The following is a 27013-nucleotide window of genomic DNA, read 5'->3' as shown; positions in this document are numbered from 1 at the left end:
ACTCAGTTGATTATATACTTAAAAGTCTTTCTTGTTAATAAAGGCATAAGTTCTCCTTTCTTTGTTAGGGAGCATCTGCCAAACTTCAGGCAAGATTTGTAATCAATTTCTTTCTTTCTTTTTTTATTTTTTGTAGAGACAGAGTCTCACTTTATCGCCCTTGGTAGAGTGCCATGGTGTCACACAGCTCACAGCAACCTCCAACTCCTGGGCTTAGGCAATTTTCTTGCCTCAGCTTCCCGAGTAACTGGGACTACAGACACCCGCCACAATGCCCAGTTATTTTTTGTTGCAGTTTGGCCGGGGGCGGGTTTGAACCCGCTGCCCTCGGTATATGGGGCCGGCACCCTACCCACTGAGCCACAGGTGTCGCCCAAGATTTGTAATCAAGAACCAAGGCCCCCTGATAAAAAGTGCCAAGTAAGGGGCTGGGTGCACTTGCTCCCACCTGTAATTCTAGCACTCTGGGAGGCCAAAGTGGGTGGATAGCTTGAGTTCACAAACTCGAGACCAGACTGAGCAAAAGGAGACCCTGTCTCTACTAAAAATAGAAAAACTGAGGCAAGAGGATCTCTTGAGCCCAAGAATTGGAGGTTGCTGTGAGCTATGATGCCCTGGCATGCTACCAGGGCAACAGCTTGAGACTCTGTCTCAAAAAAATAAATAAATAAATAAAGTGCCAAGTAAAATGTCAAGAAAGAAGGATCAAAGCAGTTGAAAACTAAATAATTTTCCTTCTTTGCCTTGTTAATAAATCGAAAGATTTAGGGCGGCGCCTGTGGCTCAGTGAGTAGGGCGCCGGCCCCATATGCCGAGGGTGGTGGGTTCAAACCCAGCCCGGGCCAAACTGCAACAAAAAAATAGCCGGGAGTTGTGGCGGGTGCCTGTAGTCCCAGCTGCTCGGGAGGCTGAGGCAAGAGAATCGCGTAAGCCCAAGAGTTAAGAGGTTGCTGTGAGCTGTGTGACGCCACGGCACTCTACTGAGGGCCGTACAGTGAGACTCTGTCTCTACAAAAAAATAAAAAAAAAAAATAAATAAATCGAAAGATTTGAATGAACCCTAACCAAGATTAAAATAATGCAGAGTTGACTACAATTATAAATGTAGTCAATGATATACCAATTAGGGTGAATGATTGTTACAAATGGAATAAATTATTTACATCGTGAAAAGCAGTATCAATGAATACATTTATGTCTGGGTTAAATAAAATAGTCCTCTATCTTTTCCCAAAAATTTCATTTCAAAGATTAATACAAAATGATCCAGTTGAAAATAAATTTAATTTTCAAATAGGACTACTGATAGACAACCCAGTTTCTTTTTTTTTTTTTGTAGAGACAGAGTCCCACTTTATGGTCCTCGGTAGAGTGCCGTGGCCTCACACAGCTCACAGCAACCTCCAACTCCTGGGCTTAAGCGATTCTCTTGCCTCAGCCTCCCGAGTAGCTGGGACTACAGGCGGCCGCCACAACGCCCGGCTATTTTTTGGTTGCAATTTGGCCGGGGCCGGGTTTGAACCCGCCACCCTCGGTATATGGGGCCGGCGCCCTACCGACTGAGCCACAGGCGCCGCCCATCCCAGTTTCTTTAACTAATACCAAATCGAGGGTAGCGGAGTATGAAGTTAGCCATGAAATGGAACACTATTGGCAGTTCAGAAAGCTTCTGACAAATGAAATGGTTTTTTGAGCAGCTCTCGATTTCAGAGATTCACCTACCGACTGTTTGCTGTTCTCATCCTCTTCTTCTTCATAACCATCTTCATCACCCCCTAGGCGCGAAAAGTCATCTTCTCCATAGGCATCAGATACCAATCCACCTTTCTCTTCTGAAACAGTTAAAAAAAAAAAAGAAAGAAAGAAAAAATTTCCAGTGACTTGAGTGGCTAGGACTATCTCTGAAGATAAAAGGGAAATTCAAATCTCATGTAAGTGACTATATAGGCCCAAATTCTGCCCTCGGGAAAGCCACAATTTAGTAGATGAAATAATTAAAAGAACAGGGGAAAAAAAGCAAGGACTAAATTCTTAATGCTTTCAGTCCACCTATTATGCTAGGTGAATCCTGTCCTTTTCTGAATAATAGCATATTGCTTCAACACCTCTTTCGACACACACATCTCACATCTTAACCTTGTATCACAAGCACCTGTGAACTTATCTTCTTGAATAAGACAGGGACTGTCTTCCTCATTTTTTTTTTTTTTTTTTTTTTGAGACAGAACCTTAAGCTGTCGCCCTGGGTAGAATGCCGTGACATCACTGATCACAGCAACCTCCTACTCTTGGGCTTAAGCGATTATCTTGCCTCAGCCTCTCAAATAGCTGGAACCACAGACGCCCGCCACAATGCCCAGCTCTTTTTTGGTTGCAGCTGTTATTGTTGTTTGGCGGGCAGGCTGGATTCAAACCCGCCAGCTCATGTATATGTGGTTGGCGCCTTAGCCATTTGAGCCACAGGCGCCAAGCGTGTCTCCCTCATTTTTGTACGCTCTCCAATGGGTTACCAATCACGCCTACTTGAAAAAAAACTTTTTCTTCACTCAAAGCAAAACAAACACACACACAAAAACACCACATAGTACTAGAAAACCACGAGAGACCCTTCTGACTAGAAGAGACATACAAAACAAAAAAATATGAGTACCTGGCTCCACACCTGTAGCTCAGTGGCTAGAACGCTGGCCACATACACGGGGTCTGGAGGGTTTGAACCTGGCCCAGGCCTGCTAAAACAACAATGACAACTATAACAAAAAAAATTGGCAGGTGTTGTGGCAGGCGTCTGTAGTCCCAGCTACTTGGGAGGCTGAGGCAAGAGAATCTCTTGAGCCCAAGAGTTTAAAGTTGCTGTGAGCTGTGATGCCATAGCACTTCACCGATGGCGACTTAGTGAAACTGTCTCAAAAATAAATAAATAAATAAAAATGAGTATCTAATCTAACTCAACACCCCTCACTTTCCAGAGGAAGAAACCAAAATCTAAATATACTAGGTAACTTGTTCTCTCTATACATATTCTCCCAAAGAAATCCATTCTCATTTTCTAACTCTGCGGTTGTCAACTTGAAGACAACAAAAAGCACCAATAAGTTTTACATACTCACAAAGTAACAGAATCAACCAGGAGTCTCAAAGAGTTCACAAATGCCATATCCTATATCAGATGTTGCGAAATACATTCTCTCAATTTGGAGACCAGATATATTTATTTATTTGTTATTTATTTTTGTAAATATTTTGTAAATTATTTACAATAAATAAGTAAATATATCGCCCTAAGTAGAGTGCTGTGGCGTCACACAGTTCACAGTAACTTCCAATTCCTGGGCTTGGGCTTCTCTTGCCTCAGCCTCCCAAGTAACTGGGAGTACAGGCGCCCGCGAGAAGGCCCGGCTATTTTTTTGTTGCAGTTTGGCCGGAGCCGGGTTTGAACCCGCCACCCTCGGTGTATGGGGCCGGAGCCCCTGCCCACGGAGACCAGATGTATGTATTTTTTTTAAATCTCGAATATTCATTTAGGACACATTCCTAATTAAAAAGTCATAAGCTTGGGCGGCGCCTGTGGCTCAAGGAGTAGGGCGCCAGTCCCATATGCCGGAGGTGGCGGGTTCAAACCCAGCCCCAGCCAAAAAAAAAAAAAAGTCATAACCTTAACAAAATACAACGTTTATCACCCTTCACGTATATGTTTTATTCATTGCTCTCTCCCATCTGAACGACGAGCCCAGAGGGAATAGCAGCAATGAATCTCTCTCTTTTTGTCCATCTCTGCCACCTCTGCCACTCTGATGCCCAGCACGAAGAACACTTTCAGTTAAGTTTCGGCAGAATAATGGTAACAATGGGAAGAAGACGGTTCATTCTCACTACAGAGTCTCTAATGCTCTATCCCACCCAAAACCCCGACGGCGCTTCGGGGTCCGCTAGCTGGGGGCATAAAGACCACCTCTTTCCTTCTGTCCCGCTAGGCGAGCAGCTTTCCAAGCAGACACCCGATTCCCCCTTTCAGCTTTCTGCTCAGGCCTTACCAGCTGCGCTGCCCACCGCTTCGACTCCGGTCTCGCCGTCAGATTCGGGCTCTGAATCTTCCGCGTAAACTGCCAAAGACGACAGGACATTCTTCTTCCCCGCCATTTTATTCCCACAACCTGAGCGTGGCTCACTCCAATGACTTAAATGTAACCGACTTCCGTGCAGAAAGGTAACTTCTTCCGGATCCCAGGAGACCCCTGCGCCAGATTGGGAACCAATCAAAATTGCCGCGTCTGCGCCTGGCCTCGCCCCTCTTGATAGCGCTCGTGCGACGTCATTACTGAGCGACGGCTATAAAGTTGTGTGGGTTCTACTTAACTCTGAATTCTATGCGGTTTCTGGCTTCTCAGAGTTGGGGGAATGTTACTGTAGTTTCGGAGCCAGCTGACAGCAGAGGCCCGGCAAGAACCCTGCATTCCTGAGTAGCCCACGGCCGGCTCTGATATCTTGGAGTCAAGAGACGGAGGCGTCGCTTGGCCAGGGAAGAAAATTGCGGATCTGGGGCTCAGAGGAAGAAGGAGGAATCGGGTCCTGGGGTGGGAGAGCGGGGAGCGGGGGAAAAATGATCATTACTGCTCTTACAGAAGAAGGAGCAGAAGGTGGATCCTAGAAAGACAGTACCACATTCTCCAAACTATTCCGAAGACATCTGATTTCTAGCTCCCTGCTATACTGTGGCCTGAGACAGTTCAGTATTTTTATTTTCACTGAGCGTAAAACTGGAAATGTTAATTAACCAGGAATGTATTGCTTGAGGCCTTTCATCTGTAGCTTTATTAATTGAAAGTAACATTATTTAAGTGTAATGTAGTTTACATTTTTGCTCACAGAGAAAAATAAGCTGTATTTTAAAAGCAAAACAAAGGGTACTTGTGGCAACTTTTTACCTTTACCTTAACCCTTGGCCACTGTTTTTCGCTAAGATGAGCGTCCACCCTTCCTCCTTTTCTTTTGACACTGAGCGGCGAGTCCAGAGCACATTGAAGAAGGTCTTTGGGTTTGAATCTTTTAAGACGTCTTTGCAGGAGAGTGCGACCATGGCTGTAGTAAAAGGTAACATTACCAAGCTACCTGCCTTTAAATTTATGCTGGCTATACTATAATAATGCAAGTGAACATCCTTCTGACCCCTGGTATCTCCCTACCCTTGGTTCATAATTGGTTTTGGAAATCTTTTAGCTTGTCACTGAAAGCTTGTGGTTTCTTTTTCTTTCTTTCTTACTTTTTTTTTTTGAGACAGAATCTCACTTTGTCACCCTGGGTTGAGTGCAGTGGCATCACAGCTCACAGCAACCTCCAGATCTTGAGCTTAGGTCATTCTCTTGCCTCAGCCTCCCGAGTAGCTGGGACTACAGGCTCCCACCACAACGCCTGGTTATTTTTTGTTGCAGTTTTGGTTGAACCCGCCACCCTCAGTATATGGGGCTGGCACCCTGAAGCTTGTAGTTTTAATAGCCAAACCACCAAACTGTTCTGCTTCTTACATTTCATACCAGGACCTACAAATTGTCTTTGAAAATAGTTTGCAGATTGCCATTATTCTTTTGTGCTTAGGCTATAGTGAGGGTGGTTTGAATTGCTTAACCCACTAACCTTCTAGGTCATCCCTTTGATAAAGATTGGGTATGTGTCTTGGGTTCCAAAAAAGAGAAGGAGTAATATTATAAACCTGAGAAGTGACAGATGGAGGTGAAGAAGAGGGGAGCAGTAACTGTAACATTAATGATACATTTATAAACAAAAGACCTATAAATTATGTCCTTCCATGTCTACACAGATATCCCCATTCATCTAGCAGTATTCTGCTTCCGTAGCTGTTTGATTCAATCAAGTATATCTCAGCAGACTCAGACTTGTCTACCCTTGCTTCTATTACCATTACTGGAAAGGGCATGTGCACATTTCCAAGGGCAGGATCCCTGCCCTTTTCATAGAAATGATGGGAAGGAAATTAATATCAAGATCCTCTCATGTGCCAGACACTCTCTCTGCCAAGTGCTTTGAAAAGGCAGGAAGCATTGAGATGTTTTCTTATATTTTTACAGGTGACAAGGATGTCTTTGTGTGTATGCCCACAGGGGCAGGAAAATCCCTCTGTTATCAGCTCCCTGCACTGCTGGCAAAAGGCATCACCCTTGTTGTCTCTCCTCTCATTGCTTTGATTCAGGTGAGAAAGGGGAATGAAGATGATAAGCCCAAAAAGATTAAGGAAAGTTTTTTTTTTTTTTAAACAGAGTCTCACTATGTTGCCCTTGGTAGAGTGCCATGGTGTCACAGCTCACAGCAACCTCCAACTCTTGGGCTTAAACGATTCTCTTACCTCAGCTGCCAAGTAGCTGGGACTACAAGTGTCCGCCATGCCCAGCTATTTTTTGTTGCAGTTGTCATTGGTTGGTTAGCTGGCCCGGGCTGAGTTTGAACCCACCAACTTCGGTGTATGTGGCTGGTGCCGTAACCACTGTGCTACAGGCGCTGAGTCAGAAAGTTTTTTTATAGCTGTAAGTTTCACTTCTTTATTTGATCTTTTGCTTCTTACTCTCTCTGATTTGCCTATTTCACTCTCTATATTGGGTTTCTGAATTGCCCAGATGTGGGGTCTCCACTAGTGCATATCACTCTGGTGGGTTATGAATGAGTCGTCTATGTTTTGATGGCCTGAGGTCCCTCACCCTTGTTTGTGTACTTTTTGTCCAGAGGACTATGAAACTGTAGCTGTACACACATACATACTCACTCTCACATGTACACACCTGTGCACTCATGATGTTGGATAGAAGATGCAGATGGATAGATAGCTAAATTGACATGAGGAATCCCTTGTGTCCTGGGCACAGTGTGTGAGACAGAAAAAAAGATAAGAAACTGGTTGAGACCTTGTTAACATCTGCTCTGCAGATGAGCTGTTAGAATCAGAATTGAGGAAGTGTGGCCATGTGATTAAGATGCAGCCACCAAAAAGAAAGATAGAGAAGGAATAACAGTAATATGTGGTGAATGTTTACAGCAGGGGTCCTCAAACTATGGCCCACGGGCCACGTGAGGCAGTGTGATTGTATTTGTTTCCGTTTTGTTTTTTTACTTCAAAATAAGGTGTGTGCAGTGTGCATAGGAATTTGTTCATAGTTTTTTTTTTAAACTATAGTCCGGCCCTCCAATAGTCTGAGGGACAGTGAACTGGCCCCCTGTTTAAAAAGTTTGAGGACCCCTGGTTTACAGGTTTCAAACTTTGTGCTAAATGCCTTATATACATTAATTTCATCATTGAGATGTAAAATTTCATTTAATTCACATAACAATCCTACTAGATAGTTACTATTTTTTAAAGGAAAGTGAGAGAAAGAGAAAGAAAGAAGACTGAGTTTTTAGAGGTTAAGAAACAACCAGAGAGCTAGTTGCAATTAAGTGAGCCAGGATTAAGTATGTCTGACTCCGAGCCTGTGCTCAAACACTTCACCTTCTTCTGTACAGGTTGGACATCCCTAATCTGAACATCTGAAAAAAAAATTTTTTTTTGAGACAAAGTTTTACTTTGTTGCCCTCTGTAGAGCCCTGTGACGTCACAGCTCACAGTAAACTCCAGCTCTTGGGCTTAGGAGATTTTGTTGCCTCAGCCTCCTGAGTAGCTGGGACTACAGGCACCCGCCACAACGCCCGGTTTTTTTTTTTGTTGTTGTTGTTGCAGTTTGGCCGGGGCTGGGTTCGAACCTGCCACCCTTGGTATATTGGGCCAGTACCCTACTCATTCAGCCACAGGTGCTGCCCCTGAAATCTGAAACTTTTTGAGTGCTGACACTTGATATCACAAAGGAAAATTCTTTTTTTTTTTTTTTTTTTGAGACAGTCTCACTATGTCGCCCTGTGTAGAGTACTGTGGCATCACAGCTCACAGCAACCTCAAACTTTTGGGCTTAAGCGATTCTCTTGCCTCAGCCTCCCAAGTAGCTGGGACTATAGGCACCCATTACAATGCCTGGCTATTTTTTGGTTGCAATTGTCATTGTAGTTTAGCCAGCCTGGGCTGGGCTCAAACTCACTAACCTTGGTGTATATGGCCAGCACCCTACTCACTGAGCTACGGGCACCGCCCCACAGTGAAAAATTCTATACCTGACCTCTTCTGAAACAAGTCCAGTCAAAACAAAACTTTTTTCATGCAGAAAATTACTAAAAATATTAAATTCATTTTCAGGATGTCAATTAGGCAAAAAAATATATAGGCTCAACACCTGTGGCTCAAACGGCTAAGGCACCAGCCACATACACCTGAGCTGGCAGGTTCGAATCCAGTCTGGGCCCGCCAAACAACGACAGCTGCAACCAAAAAATAGCCGGGCGTTGTAGTGGGTGCCTGTAGTCCAGGCTACTTGGGAGGCAGGAGAATCGCATGAGCCCAGGAGTTGGAGGTTGCTGTGAGCTGTGATGCCACTGTACTCTACCCAGAGCTTGAGGTTCTGTCTCAAAAAAAAAAAAAAAATATATATATATATATAAAATTACTTTGAGGCTATGTTTATAAGGTGTTTATGAAACATGTGAATTTCATGTTTAAACTTGGGTCTCATCTCCAGGATTCCTCATAATGTATGTATAAATATTCTAAATTTGAAATCCAAAATACTTCTGGCCCTGAGAATTTTGGACAAGGGATACTCAGCCTATACTTCTGTGCAAAGAAAAAACATTGGAGGGACATTATAGCATAGGAAATCCCTCAGGGAATTGCAATGATGTGTACCTGAGTCCTGAGAGCCAATTATACCCTTAACTATGGCTTTATCCTCTCTGCCCTCAGGACCAAGTAGACCACTTGCTGACCCTGAAGGTACAAGTGAGTTCTCTGAACTCAAAGCTCTCGGCGCAGGAAAGGAAGGAGCTGATCTCTGACCTGGAGCGAGAAAAGCCCCAGACCAGGCTTCTGTACATTACCCCAGAGATGGCGGCGTCAGCCTCCTTTCAGCCTACCCTGAACTCCTTGGTATCCCGCCACCTGCTCTCTTACTTGGTGGTGGATGAAGCTCATTGTGTTTCCCAGTGGGGGCATGACTTCCGTCCTGACTACTTGCGTCTGGGCACCCTGCGCTCGCGCCTGGGACATACCCCATGTGTGGCTCTGACTGCCACAGCCACCCCACAGGTACAAGAGGATGTGTTTGCTGCCCTGCACCTGAAGCAACCAGTTGCCACCTTCAAGACTCCCTGCTTTCGGGCCAACCTCTTCTATGATGTGCAGTTCAAGGAACTGATTTCTGATCTCTATGGGAACCTGAGAGACTTCTGCCTTAAGGCTCTTGGACAGAAGACAGATAAACGGGTGAGGCACTGAGGTGGGAGCCAGGCAGCACCCAGAGCTGTGGGGTGCTGTCTGCCGCATAGAGGTGGTACTCGGTTTTCTAGGACCTTTGCTTTTTCTAACTTCCTTATCCTGGCTTTGTAAAACTCATGAACCAAAGACAGTTAGCCCTTTGGTTTCCTGGCATTGTCCACCTTAGTAAGGTTCCCTTGTCCTGATCCTTCGGAAGGGAGGCAGTCAGCCACTCTGGGTGAAGCCTTTGGAGACCCACACAAGATTTTCAGGGAGGAGGCAAAGGAGTTAAACAGGTTGGTTTTTGAGTGCCCTTGGTCCTGCTTTTGATAAAGTGACAGAGCTGCACTGGGTATCCTGCCTCAGAGGAGACCGAAGCTGATGAGGGAACAAGCAGAGAGCTTCTTCTAAGCAGGTTGCACATAGCTGATTGATTGTTCTGTTCTTCCCGTGCTTATTTTCTTCCTGCATCTCTCCATTCAGCTGTCTGGCTGTGGCATTGTCTACTGCAGGACCAGAGAGGCTTGCGAACAGCTGGCCATAGAGCTCAGTTGCAGGGGTGTGAACGCCAAGGCTTACCATGCAGGTAAGGGGTGCCTAGGCCACAGGCGCCTCTTCACCCTCAGAGGCCTCTTAACAGGTCTCTTGTTCCTTATACATCCTATCAGGTGGTTCACTTCTTTTTCGCAGATACTCAGGCTAAAGTGATTCACTTAAATCCCTAAAAAGAGTCTAGATACGAGTGAGATTTAAAAATACAAATTATAAGGCCAGGTATGGTGGCTCACACCTATAATCCTAGCACTCTGAGAAGCCGAGGTGTGTGGATTGCCTGAGCTTAGGAGTTTGAGACCAGCTTGAGGAAGAGTGAGACCCCCCATCTCTAAAAATAGCCAGGCATTTTGTGGTAGACACCTATAGTCCCAGCTACTTGGGAGGCTGAGGCAAGGGGAGCACTTGAGCCCAAGAGTTTAGCACTGTACCACACTCTACCAAGGGTGACTCTGTCTCAAAAAGTTATGTTGTAGGCTGAGGCAGGAGGATCCCTTGAGTTCAGGAGTTCCAGTACAGCCTGTGCAACAGCAAGACCCTGTCTGTACTAAAAATAGAAAAATTAGCTGGATGTGGTGGTGGACACCTGTAGTCCCAGCTAATTGGGAAGCTGAGGGAGGAGGATCACTTGAACACAGGAGTTTGAGGTTGCTATGAGTTAGGTTGACCACAGCACTCTAGTCTGGCTGACAGAGTGAGAGTCCATTTAAAAAAAAAAGAATTGTGATTCTTGAATTCTTTTTCTCATTTCCCTCTGTAGCCACCCAGCAGCAGGTAATGAGTTTTTATGAATCAGGTATTGGTGTTACAGAAAGAGCACAGACCTTGGAGGCCAGTTTGAATCATAGCCTAACATTTATTGAATGCTCTGTGCCACTTGTGGGCTAGAGTTTTATGTTGAGCTGAGGCTCAGTGAGGTTAAGTGCCTGGCACAAAGTCATACATCTGAGAAGTTATGGATTCATGGGGAAATTGACCAACGTGGTATCAAATCCAAAATGGTTTCAAGGTAAACTGAAAGGAAGTGCAAGTTCCCTCCCCCATCTTCCCCTCCTTTACAGGGCTGAAGGCTTCTGAAAGAACACTGGTGCAGAATGAGTGGATGGAGGAGAAGATCCCGGTAATTGTTGCAACCATCAGTTTTGGGATGGGAGTGGATAAAGCCAATGTCAGGTGAGCTTTGGTTCTTCCTTACCTTCCTGGACTGGGCCTGGCTCAGGATGGGCATCCCAGTGCTCTGCCCAAAGGACCAACTTGTTGTGTTCCATGTAGACCAAAGGGGAATGAGGCTCCAGGAAAGAGTTCTTAGTGCACAGCCCGAACACTGACAGTTCCCATGTAGCCTGCTCCCAGGTGACTGCACAGCAACATTCTGCCATCCCCCAGGAAAGGGGACAACATGCGGTCTGTCCACTAATGCCACCTTGCTCACTCCCATCTTCTTAGTGGTGAATCCTGTGAGAAGGCTAGAATGAAGTAATTATAGTCACACACCACATACTGGTGTTTTGATCAACAACTGATGGCATGTACAACAGTGGTTCCATAAGTTTATAATGGAGCTGAAGAATTCCTACTGATCTGCGTCACAGTTGCCTACAGTATTCAGCACAGTAACCTGCTGTACAAGTTTCTAACCTAAAAACCTTAGGCTACACCATATAGCCCAGACATGTTGTAGGTTACGCTATCTAAGTTTGTGTAAGTACACTCTATGATTGCCCAATGATGAAATCACTTAATGACAAATTTCTCAAAATGTACTCTGTCATTAAGTGTTATGTGACTGTATTTTAACTTGCTCCCTTTGGGAAATCAAAGGCAAAGCTCTTATTACTGTCACTTCTTATTGCTGCTTACTGTAGTCTAGAACATTTAGGGTGCATACTAGCCCCACACTGACAACTACTGGGGAGTCTTTTACCTCCAGCCATGGGCTGACCTTCAAGAGACATTTTGGGCTACAGCCTATAGCCCTTTACTCTGATTAACATTAGACAATAATGCCTCGTATGATTTACAGAGCACTTTTGCATACACTCTGTCGTTGAGCCTTACAGTGACCCTGAGTTAGGGTAGTAATTAGTCAGTGTATTACATTTGAAGGAATCAGAGTTTGAACCCTAGGTCTGCTGTCCCCTCACTGCGTAACCTTGTACAAATTTACCCCTCTGAGTCTCAAGTTCATCTTCTATGGAATGGGGTACCTCGCATGATTGTGAATGTAACAATTAATTGAGACATATAAACTGACTCATGGTAGGTATTTAATAAGTATTATCCCTTTCCCTCTTCAAAGAAGTTATATACAACTTATTCAAGGTTATGTAGCTTATAAATGGCAGAGCCTAATCTTGTTTCTTTAGGTCCAGTATCTATTTAAATAATAGATAGGGGCTGGGTGTGGTGGCTCATGCCCGTAATCCTAGTACTCTGGGAGGCTGATGTGGGCAGATCGCTTAAGCTCATGGATTCAAGATCACCCTGAGTGAGACCCCGTCTCTAAAAATAGCCGGGCTTTGTGGCAGGAGCCTATAGTCCCAGCTACTCGGGAGTTTGAGGCAAGAGGATTGCTTGAGCCCAAGAGTTTGAGGTTGCTGTGAGCTATGATCCCACGGCACTCTACTGAGGGCGACAGGTGAGGCTCTGTCTCAAAAAAATAATAATATTGAAGGTCTGCGCCTGCACGGGTGCCGGCCTGCGGGCTCGCTCGCTCGCGGTCCTGCGGGACTTCCCTGGTGATGGGTTGGGGAAATGGACACCTGGAGAACGCAAATTCAGCTATCAAAATTGACTCCAGGAGAGAGAACCTAACAGATGAATAACAATGGAAGAAATTGGGAAAGTTATCAAAAAACTGTCCTGCAAAAAACCATGTCCAGGTGGTGTTACAGCTAACGATGACCCACACAGCAGCAGGTCTGTTCCTGAGAAGATAAAATGGTCTTAGTTTGATAATTCATGTGCTCAGGTCCAGCTGAAGAGTAAAGATGTAGTTGATGGGACACATTGTTGCCCACCCACAGTATCAATGTAAAAAGATGTTCTCTAAATGGATTCCCCTTATCTACACAGGGATCTATGGATCTGTCAACCATGAGAAATTGAAACCGTACCTGCATTTTATATATCTGTGGTTCTCAAACTGTGATCTCTAGACCCACAGCATTAGCTGGGAACTGAATGAAAATGCAAAATTGTGGCTACCACTCCAGACCTACAAAATCAGAAACTCTCAAGATGGACCCAGCAATCTATAGTTTAACAAATTGTCCAGGTGACTATAATGCAGTGGTTCTCAACCTTCCTAATGCCGCGACCCTTTAATACAGTTCCACATGAAGTAGCAACAAAAATAATTTTATGGTTGGGGGTCACCACAACATGAGGAACTGTATTAAAGGGTTGCGGCATTGGGAAGGTTGAGAACCACTGCTCTAATGTATACTAGAGTTTCAGCACCACTTCTTATGTCCTCTGCCAGAAGAGTGGAGGAAAACTCAGTGGACAGAACCAGTGGTTAGTTAGGAAAGGAAAACTCAGGACTTTCCAAATGGGCTGGAACGCAATGGGGCAGGGGACAGCATGAAGCCTCTCCAAATAATGAGACTTACACTCCATAACTCGGATCAAATCAGAACTAATCAGTGTGGTCTTACTGCAGGTGCTTCTAATATTTAGCAAGATGAGAATGGTAAAGCTCTTTTGGCCGAAGAGTACCGACCCATTCTCTTGAGTGCTCCTGTAGAAGAGGGAAGAGGCAAGGATGAGAACCCCCTTCTAAAGCCTAAGATGGCCTAGCATACAAATGTAAACATGCAGTCTATGTCTGTCCAAGATACTCAAGGAGAGTACTGCCAAAAAAGTTGAGGCCTTTCTTATCCACCACACAGGATAACCATTGATGACTTCTCTGAATACACCCCATTTATCCCATCTGGGATCAGAAGATCCTATGATTATCTCGGCACTGTTGAAAGAATATTTCTGAGTTTCTTAATTAAAGCCAATCAGATTAAGAAAAAAAATTATATTAAATAAAATAAAATAATAAAAAGAATGATAGATTATTTATTTAAATGGTCCACTTGGCCCTGATTGATTTCTTTTTTTATTCCCTGTATATGCTGCAGTTGCCCCCTTAACTCCAGCTGTGGCCTCTAAGCTAGGCTGCTCCTGTCAAGAAGACCTATTAAAGAGCTGCAGGTGTCTTAGCCATGCTTACTCTGGGATCTTCCCTCTGCCTTCCTACCTGGTAGCCTCTCCACACCTAGTCACCGCAGAGAAAGGTCTGCTGTCCTAACTCAGGATCACTCTTCCAAGGGGAAGTCAGTGCTTTTTCCACATCTCATACTGCTTGTCTCTTCAATCCTACAGGTTTGTTGCCCACTGGAATATTGCCAAGTCTATGGCTGGATACTACCAGGAGTCTGGCCGAGCTGGCAGGGATGGAAAGCCTTCCTGGTGCCGTCTCTATTACTCCAGGAATGACCGGGATCAAGTCCGCTTCCTGATCAGGAAGGAAGTAGCAAAACTCCAGGTAAGTCCTGGGTAATAGAAGCCCTTTCTGTCTGAACTCACCACCCTTCAGCTTCATGTAGCTTATTTCAGAACCTAGATGGAGCTTCTATAAAGTAGAGGGGAATGCTGTCAGCCTAGAAGTGTGGCAAGGGAGAAATAATGTGTTGGGTAGGTAGGCAGCTTGCAACAAACTAGGTTAGACTTTTGTTTTTGAGACAGAGTCTCACTATGTTGCCCTCAGTAGAGTGCCATGGTGTCAGCTCATAGCAACCTCCAACTCTTGGGCTTAAGCGATTCTCTTGCCTCAGCCTCCTAAGTAGCTGGGACTACAGACACCCGCCACAATGCCCAGCTATTTTTTTGTTGCAGTTTGGCCGGGGCCGGGTTCAAACCCGCCACCCTCGGTATACTGGGCCAGTGCTCTACCCACTGAGACACAGGCACCGCCCTGTTTTTTTTTTTTTTTTAATAATTGTAACTTTCCTTAAGTGGTATTGTTTTTTTCTTTTATTAGAGTAAGTTATAAGCTTTGGCCTGGAAAATCTGGGGCTGCTTCACAGTACCATCTGCTTCGCCCAGCTCCTCCCTGCCCCATGAGCCAGGCCTCAGACCTTCCAACTAACCGTTGCCCGTCAGCTACTACTCCGATGTCAGCCTATAAACCAAGGGAGCTGACCACCCTTTCTCAGCACACTCAAGTTAGGGTGCTCCCTACCTGCAGATAGAAGCAATACCTTAACTATATCATCTGACCCTTCCAGAGCCCCCTGCTCTGCCCCATCTGGGATACTCTGCTCAAAGATGGGCCAGCAGGGCTGCACCCAGCCTCCCTGGAAAGCAGAGACTCAAGAAACCTCTGGGGTCCTGTTTTCTGGTCATGTGATCCCTATGGGTGCATGTGGGCCCCTTCTATGTCTGAACAGAAGGGCATGGGAGGGAAGGCCGCACCCGTCCAGTCTTTGGTACAGTGGGCAGCCTCCCACCTCTACCCTACTGTGCACCGCAGGCTTCTGAGTCAGCATTTTTAAATACATGTTTTAAACTTGTCACACAAAAAAGCAATATTCATTGTTAACAATTTACAAATAAGTATATATGTTCATACATATGTAACCACACAGTACTCAATGATGTATATACTTACTGTTAGTAAATTGGATCATGTTGTATACAGTGACGTTGTATTCAGTACTATGTTATATTCAGCCAGTCCGTGGCCATCTGAATGAGAATCATCAACGAAGCTTTTTGGACATGTAAAGTCTCAAAAGCTCCAGCCCCAGATTGCATAGCCTGGGGGTTCTCATGGGACACTGTTCATTATTTTTCATGCCTACAAGGTAGTCCAGTTCGGTAAGAGTTCCTAAGTGTTCGCTTTTTGTCTCTAGGAAAAGAGAGGGAACAAAGCATCTGATAAAGCCACTCTCTTAGCCTTCGATGCCCTGGTGACTTTCTGTGAAGAATTGGGGTAAGTGACTTATTTTGTACGTGAAACAAAGTGTCAGTGAGGTCATTTCTTTTTTTTTTTTTTTTCCCAAGACAGAGTCTCAAGCGGTTGCCCTTGGTAGAGTGCTGTGGCATCATAGCTCACAGCACCCTCCAACTCTTGGGCTTAAGTGATCCTCTTGTCTCAGGTTTTCTATGTTTTTAGTAGAGACGGGGTCTTGCTTTTGCTCAGGCTGGTCTTGAACCCGTGACGTCAAGCAAGCCACCTGCCTTAGCCTCCCAGAGTGCTAGGATTATAGGCATGAGCCACCACACCTGGCCAAAGTCATTTCTTGAATCCCTAGCACATACTTCAGAAGAAACTATAAGTTGATCACCCAAGGGACTCTAACAAACTGGTCAACATACGGAGGTTGTCACCATAAGGAACTTCCATTGAGCACATGTGGTGTATGTCTGGCTTATGAAATTAAGACAACTTAAGGAGGTGGTCAATGTAGGGAGGTGGTCAACTATGGAGGTTCTATTGTAGTTAACCAACTATCATAAGACAGCCCTTGGGCCATCAAAGGATACCTGCCTATGAAGGTCATCCATGTCAGGCAGCATGGATGTCAGAACTTTCCTCTCTCCTTTGGAGACCCCCAAAACTCTGGAAGTGTGAGGATTAGTTCAGCATTTTGGGTAGTTATTACCCACCCTATTCTTCTTCTGGGATGGCTGGCCTCACAAACAACTCAGTCCTCGGTAACATGATCCAGATCTGAGCTGTTAGCATTGTGGTCATATTTCACTGAGCTGGAACTTCTGCTCCCCTTAGTAGTACCCACTCTTGTCTGGGACCCAGACATGCATGTGACCCAGCTCATCCATTGAGGGGGTGCGATCATGTGCTTTGAACCTATTTTGTACCTGCATCTGCAGGTAATGGCATCGGCAAGTGATGGGGCAGGGGTTGTGAAGGGAGCCTGATGGCTGCTCCATGATAGTTTGTGGCTGGGAACACAAAGCTGTGAGTGTCCAGGTAAGGGACACCCAGGAAGACGTTTTACTCTTGGGTCTAAAAAGCTCTTGGAGTCATTTGATCTCATGGAATGAGATGAGGCTCGACGCCCGTAGCACAGTAGTTACGGCACCAGTTACGTACACCAAGGCTGTCGGGTTTGAACCCAGGCCAGCTAACCATTAATGACAACTGCAAGCAAAAAATAGCTGGGTGTTGTGGCGGGTGCCTGTAGTCCCACCTACTTGGGAGGCTGAGGCAAGAGAATCACTTAAGCCCAAGAGTTTGAGGTTGCTGTGAGCTGTGACACCATGCCACTCTATTAAGGGCAACATAGTGAGACTTTGTCCCGCAAAAAAAGAATTAGAGTTGAATAAATTGAGGTCCACAGAGGTTATGGTCAATAAACTCACAACAGACAAAGCCACTAAGCCCAGGTCTCCGCTTTTCTTTCTTTTTTTTTTTTTTTTACAGTTTTGGCCAGGGCTGGGTTTGAACCCGCCACCTCCGGCATATGGGGCCAGTGCCCTACTCCATTGAGCCACAGGCGCCACCCTCTTTTTTTTTTTTTTTTTTGTAGAGACAGAGTCTCACTTTATGGCCCTCGGTAGAGTGCCGTGGCATCACACAGCTCACAGCAACCTCCAATTCCTGGGCTTAAGCGATTCTCTTGCCTCAGCCTCCCGAGTAGCTGGGACTACAGGCGCCCGCCACAACACCCGGCTATTTTTTGGTTGCAGTTCGGCCGGGGCCGGGTTTGAACCCACCACCCTCCGTATATGGGGCTGGCGCCTTACCGACTGAGCCACAGGCACCGCCCCCCTCTTTTTTTTTTGAGACAGAGCCTCAAGCTGTCACCCTGGGTAGAGTGCCATGGCATCACAGCTCACAGTGACCTCCAACTCCTAGGCTCAAGCGATTCTCCTGCCTCCGCCTCCCAAGTAGCTGGGACTACAGGTGCCCACCACAATGCCCGGCTATTTTTTGGTTGCAGCTGTCATTGTTGTTTGGCGGGCTCAGGCTAGATTTGAACCCACCAGCTCAGGTGTATGTGGCTGGCACCTTAGCCGCTTGAGCCACAGGTGCCAAGCCTGATTTTCTTTCTTTTTTTTTTTTTTTAAGGCAGAGTATCAATCTGTCATCCTGGGTAGAGTACTGTGGCATCATAGCTCACCGCAATCTCCAACTCTTGGGCTCAGGCAATCCTATTGCCTCAGTTTTTCCTATTTTACTAGAGATGGGGTCTTGCTACAAGTGTTTGCTAGCCACTGTAGTCTCGAACTTGTGAGCTCAAGCAATGCACCTGCCTTGGCCTCCCAGAGTGCTAGGATTACAGGCGTGATCCACCTGGCCGAACCAGGTCTCCTGATTTTCAGTGCTCATTTTCATACATGTGTGCCATCTTGTATTTTGTAAGACTAGAGTCTTGAAGCACGTTGCTTAGTGAGAACGTGGTACTCGTGTCTAGCAGATGTTTTGGGCTCCAGAGAGACTTTTGTTTGGGCCATATTTTCTTTGAGACATGGTCTTGCTCTGTGGCCCAGGCTAGTGCAATAGTGCCATCACATCTCACCGCACCCTCAAACCCCTGGGGTTAAATGATCCCGCCTTAGATCCTGAGCAGCTTAGATTACAGGTGTTTGCTAGCCACTGAGCCTGGCCTGGGCCCTATGTTTTGATTCCTATCTACTTCATCATATTCCCTAATGAGTCAGTGGCTTCTGGACTGAAGCTGTTTCCTTCTCCAAACAGCCATCTCTAATTTGGCCTCTGTGGCCAGACCACACCCAGCAGAAGTGGTCAGCTGCAGTGACCTTGCCTATGGCCATTGCCCCAGAGTCCTTTTCAGCTACTAGTACAGGGAGTTGCTAAATTCGAGCTTCTATTTTTGAGACAGAGTCTCACTTTCTAGCCCTTGATAGAGTACCATGGGTAGTATCACAGCAATCTCAAACTCTTGGGCTTAAGTGATCGTCTTGCCTCAGCCTCCTGTCCCTGGGATTTTTTTTTTTTTTCGAGACAGAGCCTCAAGCTGTCACCCTGGGTAGAGTGCTGTGGCATCACAGCTCACAGCAACCTCCAACTCCTGGGCTCAAGCGATTCTCCTGCCGCTGCCTCCCAAGTAGCTGGGACTTCAGGCACCTGCCACGACACCCAGCTATTTTTTGGTTGCGGCCATCATTGTTGTTTGGCAGGCCAGCCTGGATTCGAACCTGCCAGCTCAGGTGTATGTGACTGGTGTCTTAGCCACTTGAGCCACAGGTGCTGAGTCCCGAGTCCCTGGGATTACAAGCACCCACCACAATGCCTGGCTAGTTTTATAGACTGGGTCTCGCTCTTGCTCAGGCTGGTCTCATACTTCTGAGCTCAAGCAATCCACCTGTCTCAGCCTCCCAGAGTGCTAGGATTACAGGTATGAGCCACCATGCCCAGCCTAAATTCAACCTTCTTAAGACTCTTTGATCAGAGCTCTCATTTCTTGTGAGGAATGAAAGGGCCAAGTGTCATTGCTAATTGTCAGTGTCCTCTCCACTGGAAAAAAACCTGGGGCTAAGTCTGAGGCTCTGGAGGGTTAGCTATGCCATATTCCCAGAGGCTGCCCAGCCTGTCAGGGAAGGGGACAGGTACTTCCTTCCAAGGGCCTCTGCCTGTATGTTTGCTGTCTTGTACCAGGAAGCTAGTTGTGGGGTCTTGGCATCTGTGGGCCCAAGCAGTCCAGGTGACAGACTCCCGCTGCCCCATGTGCAGCCTCATGCCTGCTGCCTCGTCTGCCACATGTGAGGGTCCCAGACTCCAGGCCTAAGGTGGAATAAACATTTCTGATGTGTCTGTAATGGCTGTGGTTCTTTAAATGAAAGAATGTCTGTTGCATAAATGCTGTATAACATGAAGAAAACCTCCCTTCTCCACCAGATAGTTACTGCTTTTCTAAGAATAGTTCTGTTTGGAGGTTGAGCTGTTCCTGCCAGCGATCCCTTTGGGTGGGCATATGGCAGCAAGGGACAGAGCTAGTGGGGTGGTTCCACAGAGCTGGGTACATTTCTACAAAGAAAGCTGTTGTAGGGTCTGGGGTACATGGGCTGGGGCAGCAGAAAAGATGGTCAGGTCAGTTATGCATGAGGCTGGGGCAGCCGGCAGTTTTCCCTCTTTTCTGCATGTGGCTGCTTTCTGTAGGCCAGTGGTTCTCAACCTGTGGGTTGAGACCCTTTTGGACTGTATTAAATGTTTGCGGCATTAGGAAGGTCGAGAACCACTGCTGTAGGCTGAAGCCTGGAAAAGGCAGTGTTTGATTATTCATGAGAGGGCTTTTAAATCTTTAAATGTCACAGGGAATAGTTCTTATGTTTGATGTGACATCAGGCCATGGCACTTGGAGAAGGAAGACAGTTTTGTGTGTAGTCCTGGAGTGACCTATGCTCTGTTTGCTCTGGGGTCTCTGGGCTGGGAGAGCCCACCAGCCCCAGGTGGGGCTTGTCCATTTGTCTGCTCATTGGTTCATTTGTTCAGCCAATAAATGCCAATAGTGCCAACTCTGTGCCAGGCCACTGGGAAATGGTGGATACAGAGAGAGGCCCCTCCTGCTTTCAGGGTGCTTAGACCAGTGGGGAAGACAGACACTTATCAGATAATCCCGTTAACAACTGGTAAATCCTGTTAAATGGGCTTTGAAAAAAGGTACATGGTGATTTTAGTGCCTATAATAGGTGGCCCTACCTCAACCCCAGAGGGTCAGGGAAGATTTACCTGAGGAAGTCAGGTTTAGCCTGAGGTCTGAGGATCAGGAGGCACTGACTAGGCTAAGGAGTGCAGTGTGGTGTGAGAGAGAGGATCTCAGCCAAGGGTAGCAACACAAGCAAAGACTCTGCGTCAGGAAAGAACATACCATATTCAAGAACTCAAACACAGGCGGCGCCTGTGGCTCAGTGAGTAGGGCGCCGGTCCCATATGCCGGAGGTGGTGGGTTCAAACCCAGCCCCGGCCAAAAACCACAAAAAAAAAAAGAACTCAAACACATCCAGAACCCAGGGGAGGGACGGCTGGAGAGACAGACAGTGCTGGGCCATGCAAGGATTTGCAGGCTCTGCGAGGAAGCTTGTTCTTGGTCTAGGTAGAAAATGACCTCTCACAAGTTAGCAGATCTGAAAAGGAATTTTTACTTCATTTGGTTGTTTTGTGAAGTTGCTGGCTGAGCCTGAGAGCCCATTGGAAGACCATTGGTCCTCTCATCTGCGGCAGTGGAGAGACTCTGCTTGTGCTGTCAGAGTCCTGATGTTGGCAGAGGAGGGGTAGCCAGAATCGGTCTCGGATCAGCCTCCCCATCTTGCTAGTCAGATCCAGTATTTGAGTAGACACATTCCTGGAGGGAAAAGAAGACAGCAGGGCTTGGGCCCCAAGCCAGAGGGACCCCACCTCCAGTATAGGGGGAGCAGATCAGCTTATCTCCCCTGCTACTGTCTCCCACTCCAGCCCCAGAAGTCAGACTAATCCTTCTCACATGGGTTGTCTTCTGTTGGGTGGAATAAACCAAATACAATAGCAAACAGCATGAGGAGCAGTACTGTAGTGATAAATACGCCGATCACTGCAAGGCCCCCCTTCTCCCAGGGATTCTCCCAGAACTCATCATTCCAGATTGTCTTCACTTGGTCCACATGAACCTGGAAAAGAGAGACGGGGTCCTGAGTTCAGGGTGCTCTCCAGGCGCTATGCTCCACTTCTCGACTTCAGCCTCTGTAGCAGTTTCCTTGAGCATCTGGCCTTCTCTGAGCCAGTGGACAGAGGGATGGTGAGTCTCTGGGCTCAGTGCCTCCAGCAAGCAACAAATGGAATTTCCCCCTCTATAGAAATAGAAGCAGGAAGTGGCACAAAGGAGGGGCCCTGGATTCTCTAATTGTTTTTTCTAGAGTAACCCCAGTGTGAGCAGGGACTTTCTCTCTTATTCCTGAGACTTACTCAGCTAGAATCTGAAAAGGGCACTGTAGATCCAATTTTTCCTGCCCCAATTGTCAAATACCTGGGAAGCATTTTGAGAAATCAGCGTAGGAGCCAGGGGGTGGATTGACATCGGCTCTGACCTCGGTAAACTTCCCTGGAGGCAGCTGAAAACAGAAAGACTAATTCATCTTGTTGAAATGGAGCTAATAGGCCGGGCTCACACCTGTAATTCTAACACTCTGTGAGGCTGAGGCAGGTTTATTGCTTGAGCTCAGGAGTTTGAGATCAGCCTGAGCAAGAGAGTGAGACCCCCGTCTCTACTAAAAAAATGAAAAACTTAGGCAAGAGGATCACTTGAGCCCAAGAGTTTGAGGTTGCTGTGAGCTATGATGCCATGGCACTCTACCAAAGGCAACAAAGTGAGACTGTCTTTAAAAAAAAAAAAAAGCTTGGCGCCCATAGCACAGTGGTTATAGCGCCAGCCAAATGCACTGAGGCTGGCAGGTTTGAACCCATCCTGGGCCAGGTAACCAACTGCAACAAAAAAACAGCTGGGCGTTGTGGCAAGCACCTGTAGTCAAACTACTTGGGAGGCTGAGGCAAGAGAATCACTTAAGCCCAAGAGCTCGAGGTTGCTGTAAGTTGTGATGCCACAGCACTCTACCGAGGGCAACATAGTGAAACCCAGTCTCAAAAAAACAAAGAAAAGAAATGGAGCTGATATCAACAGGCTGGGGGCCATAGCCAGTTAAGGAAGTATAGGTGAAGAGGGAGGGAGGCATTACCTGACTATGCTGTTAAAAGTCCTGTGTCCCACAAGGGCAAGTTAGGGTAGTCCTTCCGTGCTTTAGGTGGGTCTAGAACTGAAGAGACCGCCAGGTGACCAGGGTTGTATGGATTCAAAGAAGCAGCTGTTGATAGAAAAGGGTCTTGGCATTGCCAAGTGGCCCTGACTAGACCATTGCTGTCACCAAAGAAAACAAAGTTGAGCTAGGGCCAGTTACCTGGCAACCACTGTTCCCCTCTGCCTTTCACACTTCCCACTTCAGATACATTCTACCCTTTTGTGATGTCATTTTGGAGGGGGTGCTCAGGACACAATAGGTTAATGAGTCCTTCTTGACAGAGCCAGAATGGGGTGCAATGGGGTGGAGGAAGAGACTGGATCTAGAGCCTTTTGTCTAGCCTACCTGTCCCCCTCACCTGTGGCTGGGCCTTGGCTTTCCTCTGTCCAGATGACCTGTCAATAGAGAGGGCCTGTCCGGAGCTTGGGTAGTGCTGAGGCTGGGACTGCCACATAGGCATTGCTTCCTGTGGTGCAGGGTGAATGATTAACTGCAGCCCCAGCTGGCATCTCCTGGCACTAGTTTCTGGAATTGTTTATCGCCACTGAGACCTAGCTTCTCCCTTGGTGCCTTTGTCTGCCTGTTAGGCATGGCCTCAGCTGCTTTGTGTGGTTGGTTCCTACCCACTGGTGCTATAGGGAAACTATAAAGGGAATAAAGGCTTGCCGTGGTGCTTGGAACCCAGTGGCCACCATTTGCTCCTTTAACAGCTAGGACTTGAGGACCTGCTGTGGCCAGAAATAGCACCAGTTCCTTGTGAGACCTAAGAGGTGAACCCCACCTCAAAGAACTTCCCTTCTGGCCAACAGGTCCTCAAGCCTGCTTGTTAGAATCAGGGAGCTTTTAGAAATGCCCACACCTCACCTCATACCGCATACATAGTCTCAGGGGTGCTAGAGCATCTGTTGTTTTAAACCTTCCCACGTAATTCACCCCAGGTATAGCCAGGGCTTGATGTCAGATGGTGAACAAGCTCAATAAAGTCCTTCTTAACTGTTGTGGGCTTAATTGACCCTGGTTTCCTGACACTGCTTATATGAGACTTACTCACTAATGCCTTGGCATGTTGAATGCTCACAGCCAGTAGGCTGTTCCCTGGTACGCCTTTGTTCTTCTGCTCCATCAGTTAAGTCAGATGCTTATCAAGAGTTAGTTGTTTGTGGGGTGGCGCCTGTGGCTCAGTGAGCAGGGCGCCGGCCCCATATACCGAGGGTGACGGGTTCAAACCCGGCCCCGGCCTAACTGCAACAAAAAAGTAGCTGGGCGTTGTGGCGGGCGCCTGTAGTCCCAGCTACTCCGGAGGCTGAGGCAAGAGAATCGCTTAAGCCCAGGAGTTGGAGGTTGCTGTGAGCTGTGTGACGCCACGGCACTCTACCGAGGGCCATAAAGTGAAACTGTCTCTACAAAAAAAAAAGAGTTAGTTGTTTGTTTCCAAACCTATTTTTGATAGTTGTTATTGTAACGATGTACTTGAATTTAATATCACATCAACAAATGAAGCAGCAATAATAGATGAAACCCCAATTTTGCAGATGGGGAGCAGGCACAGGTTAAAAAACTTACCCACCATCACTTGGGTAGTAACTGATTCAGGGTTCAAATCCAGCGGTATACAGAGGGCAAGCTCTCAAGCTCTATTCTGTACCTCAGAGTGAGTGAAGAAACATTTTTTTCTTTTTTTTTTGAGACCGAGTCTCACTCAGTCGCCCTGGGTAATAGCTGTCATAGCTCCCAGCAACCTCAAACTCTTGGGCTCAAGCAATCCTCTTACTTTAGCCTCCCAAGTAGCTGGGAATACAGGCACTCACCACAACACCAAGCTATTTTTTTTTTTTTGACCCAGCTATCATTCTTCTTATTTTTTGAGACAGCGTCTCACTATGTTGCCCTCAATAGAGTGCTGTGGCATCACAGCTCACAGCAACCTCAAACTCTTGGGCTTAAGTGATTCTCTTGCTTCAGTCTCCCAAGTAGCTGGGACTACAGGTGCCCACCACAAAGCAAAGCTATTTTTTTTTTTAATTTTTATTTTTGTAGAGACAGAGTCTCACTTTATCGCCCTCGGTAGAGTGCCGTGGCATCACACAGCTCACAGCAACCTCCAACTCCTGGGCTTAAGCGATTCTCTTGTCTCAGCCTCCCGAGTAGCTGGGACTACAGGTGCCCACCACAATGCCCAGCTATTTTTTGGTTGCAGTTTGGCCGGGGTTGGGTTTGAACCCGCCACCCTCGGTATATGGGGCCGGCGCCCCACCCACTGAGCCACAGGCGCCGCCCAGCACAGCTGTTTTTTTGTTGTAGTTGTCGTTGTTTAGCAGGCGCGGGCTGGGTTTGAAACTGCTAGCCCTGGTGCACGTGGCTGGTGCCCTAACCATTGAGCTATGGGCACCAAGTCTCACCTGGCTATTTTTTAGAGACGGGTCTTGCTCTTGCTCAGGCTGGTCTCGAACTCCTGAACTCAGGCAATCCACACTCCTTGGTCTTCCAGAATGCAAAGATTCTGGAAGAATGTGAGTCATCACACCTGGCCAGAATGTTGTATAAATACCTGTTTGACCACTTTGGGATGACTTTGGAATCACTCAATTTATATTCCCATTGAAAAATATGCAGACACAGTAACTAAACATTGGGGACATTTTGTAAAACTCCAGAATGATTTCACACTCAGATTCTTTTGCCTTTAAATTCTCTAGCGCACGTGTTTAAAGTTCTACTAAAGATCATCCAGGATGGGCGGTGCCTGTGGCTCAAAGGAGTAGGGCACTGGCCCCATATACTGGAAGTGACAGGTTCAAACCCAGCCCTGGCCAAAAACTGAAAAAAAAAAACAAAAATCATCCGGAATCTTTGGTCAGCAAGCCATACTCAGAAAGATCCCGGCCTCACTCCAGAAAGACTTGTGGAGGAATGTGCCACCTATGTGTTTCAATTTAAAGTGAGATGTTGCCAGATGGGTGGCTCACACCTGTAATCCCAGCACCCTGGGAGGCCAAGGTGGGAGGACTGCTTAAGGCCAGGAGTTCAAGACCAGCCTCACAAGATCCCTTCTCTACAAAAAATTTAAAAACTTGCCAGGTGTGGTAGTGTGCTTGCCTCTATAATCCCAGTGACTGGAGAGGCTGAAGTGGGAGGGTCACTTGAGCCCAGGAGTTTAAGACTGTAGTGAGTTGTGATTGTGCTACTGCAGTCCAGCCTGGGTGACAGAATAGGACCCTGTTTAAAAAATAAATAAGAATAGGGCGGTGCCTGTGGCTCAGTCGGTGGGGCGCCGGCCCCATATACCGAGGGTGGTGGGTTCAAGCCCGGCCCCGGCCAAACTGCAACCAAAAAATAGCCGGGCGTTGTGGCGGGTGCCTGTGGTCCCAGCTACTTGGGAGGCTGAGGCAAGAGAATCGCTTGAGCCCAGGAGTTGGAGGTTGCTGTGAGCTGTGTGATGCCACAGCACTCTACCGAGGGCCATAAAATGAGACTCTGTCTCTACAAAAATAAAAAATAAGAATAAAGTAAAATGAGATGTGAAAAAATTTTTTGAAAGAGGTATATAGAGAACTTAGGTGTCATGCATACAAAAGTTGCTTTAGGCTGAGCACGGTGACTTATGCCTGTAATCCTAGTATTCTGGGAGGCTAAGGCAGGTGGATTGCTTCAGCTCAGGAGTTTGAGACCAGCCTGAGCAAGAGCGACACCCTGCCTCTACTAAAAATAGAAAAGCTGGGGCAGGGCGGCGCCTGTGGCTCAGTCGGTAGGGCGCCGGCCACATATACAGAGGGTGGCAGGTTCAAACCCGGCCCTGACTGAACTGCAACCAAAAAATAGCTGGGCGTTGTGGCAGGCGCCTGTAGTCCCAGCTACTCTGGAGGCTGAGGCAGGAGAATCGCTTGAGCCCAGGAGTTGGAGGTTGCTGTGAGCTGTGTGAGGCCACGGCACTCTACTGAGGGCCATAAAGTGAGACTCTGTCTCTACAAGAAAAAAGAAAAAAGAAAAGCTGGGGCAAGAGGATCTCTTGAGCCCAAGAGAGTTTGAGGTTTCTGTGAGCTATGATGATGCCATGGCATTCTACCCAGGGCAACAGAGTTAGACTCTGTCTCAAAAATAAATAAGGGCCAGGCTCAGTTGCTTATGCCTATAATCCTAGCACTGTGGGAGGCTGAAGTGGTGGATTGCCTGCGCTTATGAGTTTGAGATCAGCCTGAGCCAGAGTGAGACCCCCATCTCTGAAAATAGCCAGGCATTGTGGCAGGCGCCTATAGTCCAAGAGTTTGAGGTTGCTGTGAGCTGTGATGCCACAGCACTTTACTGAGGGTGACAAAGTGATACTCTGTCTCAAAAAAAAAATCAATCAATCACAAGTTGCTTTAACTGGCTTTT

General features: G+C 46.8%; 3 protein-coding genes across 9 annotated transcripts in view; 1 reads left to right on the top strand and 2 right to left on the bottom strand.

The window, feature by feature from the left end:
- Nucleotides 1-4256, bottom strand: part of SAP30BP (SAP30 binding protein) — a 43482-nt gene extending 39226 nt beyond the window's left edge. The window contains exons 1-2 of the mRNA XM_053569572.1: nt 4035-4256; nt 1723-1832 (exon numbers count right to left, since the gene is read on the bottom strand). Coding sequence (XP_053425547.1) covers nt 1723-1832; nt 4035-4140 — 216 coding nt within the window. The 5' untranslated portion in view covers nt 4141-4256. The remainder of the gene's footprint in view (nt 1-1722; nt 1833-4034) is intronic.
- A 76-nt stretch (nt 4257-4332) lies between these two features.
- Nucleotides 4333-27013, top strand: part of RECQL5 (RecQ like helicase 5) — a 42145-nt gene continuing 19464 nt past the window's right edge. For 2 of the 4 annotated variants that reach the window (XM_053569541.1, XM_053569545.1), the window contains exons 1-7: nt 4333-5091; nt 6084-6205; nt 8831-9349; nt 9824-9926; nt 10954-11065; nt 14270-14432; nt 15802-15881. In XM_053569541.1, coding sequence (XP_053425516.1) covers nt 4962-5091; nt 6084-6205; nt 8831-9349; nt 9824-9926; nt 10954-11065; nt 14270-14432; nt 15802-15881 — 1229 coding nt within the window. In that variant the 5' untranslated portion in view covers nt 4333-4961. Of the gene's footprint in view, nt 5092-6083; nt 6206-6254; nt 6537-8830; nt 9350-9823; nt 9927-10953; nt 11066-14269; nt 14433-15801; nt 15882-27013 lie in introns of those variants that run through there. The other 2 variants (XM_053569543.1, XM_053569544.1) reach the window with 2 other exon arrangements.
- SMIM6 (small integral membrane protein 6) lies at nt 20912-23795 on the bottom strand. Of its 4 annotated transcripts, none has more exons than XM_053569588.1 (5): nt 22988-23795; nt 22583-22660; nt 21877-21961; nt 21358-21520; nt 20912-21219 (listed from the first exon to the last, which is right to left on the bottom strand). In XM_053569588.1, coding segments are annotated over exons 3-5 (216 nt in total). In that variant the 5' UTR covers nt 21928-21961; nt 22583-22660; nt 22988-23795; the 3' UTR covers nt 20912-21217. The 4 variants fall into 4 exon arrangements, with proteins under 4 accessions (XP_053425563.1, XP_053425561.1, XP_053425560.1 ...); XM_053569586.1 differs by having other exon boundaries at nt 20913-21219; nt 23001-23795; XM_053569585.1 differs by having other exon boundaries at nt 20913-21219; nt 22583-22708; nt 23001-23387.

This window comes from Nycticebus coucang, chromosome 18 (genome assembly GCF_027406575.1).
Source record: "Nycticebus coucang isolate mNycCou1 chromosome 18, mNycCou1.pri, whole genome shotgun sequence".
Classification (NCBI taxonomy): domain Eukaryota; kingdom Metazoa; phylum Chordata; class Mammalia; order Primates; family Lorisidae; genus Nycticebus; species Nycticebus coucang.
This window is presented reverse-complemented; position numbering and strand designations above follow the sequence as displayed.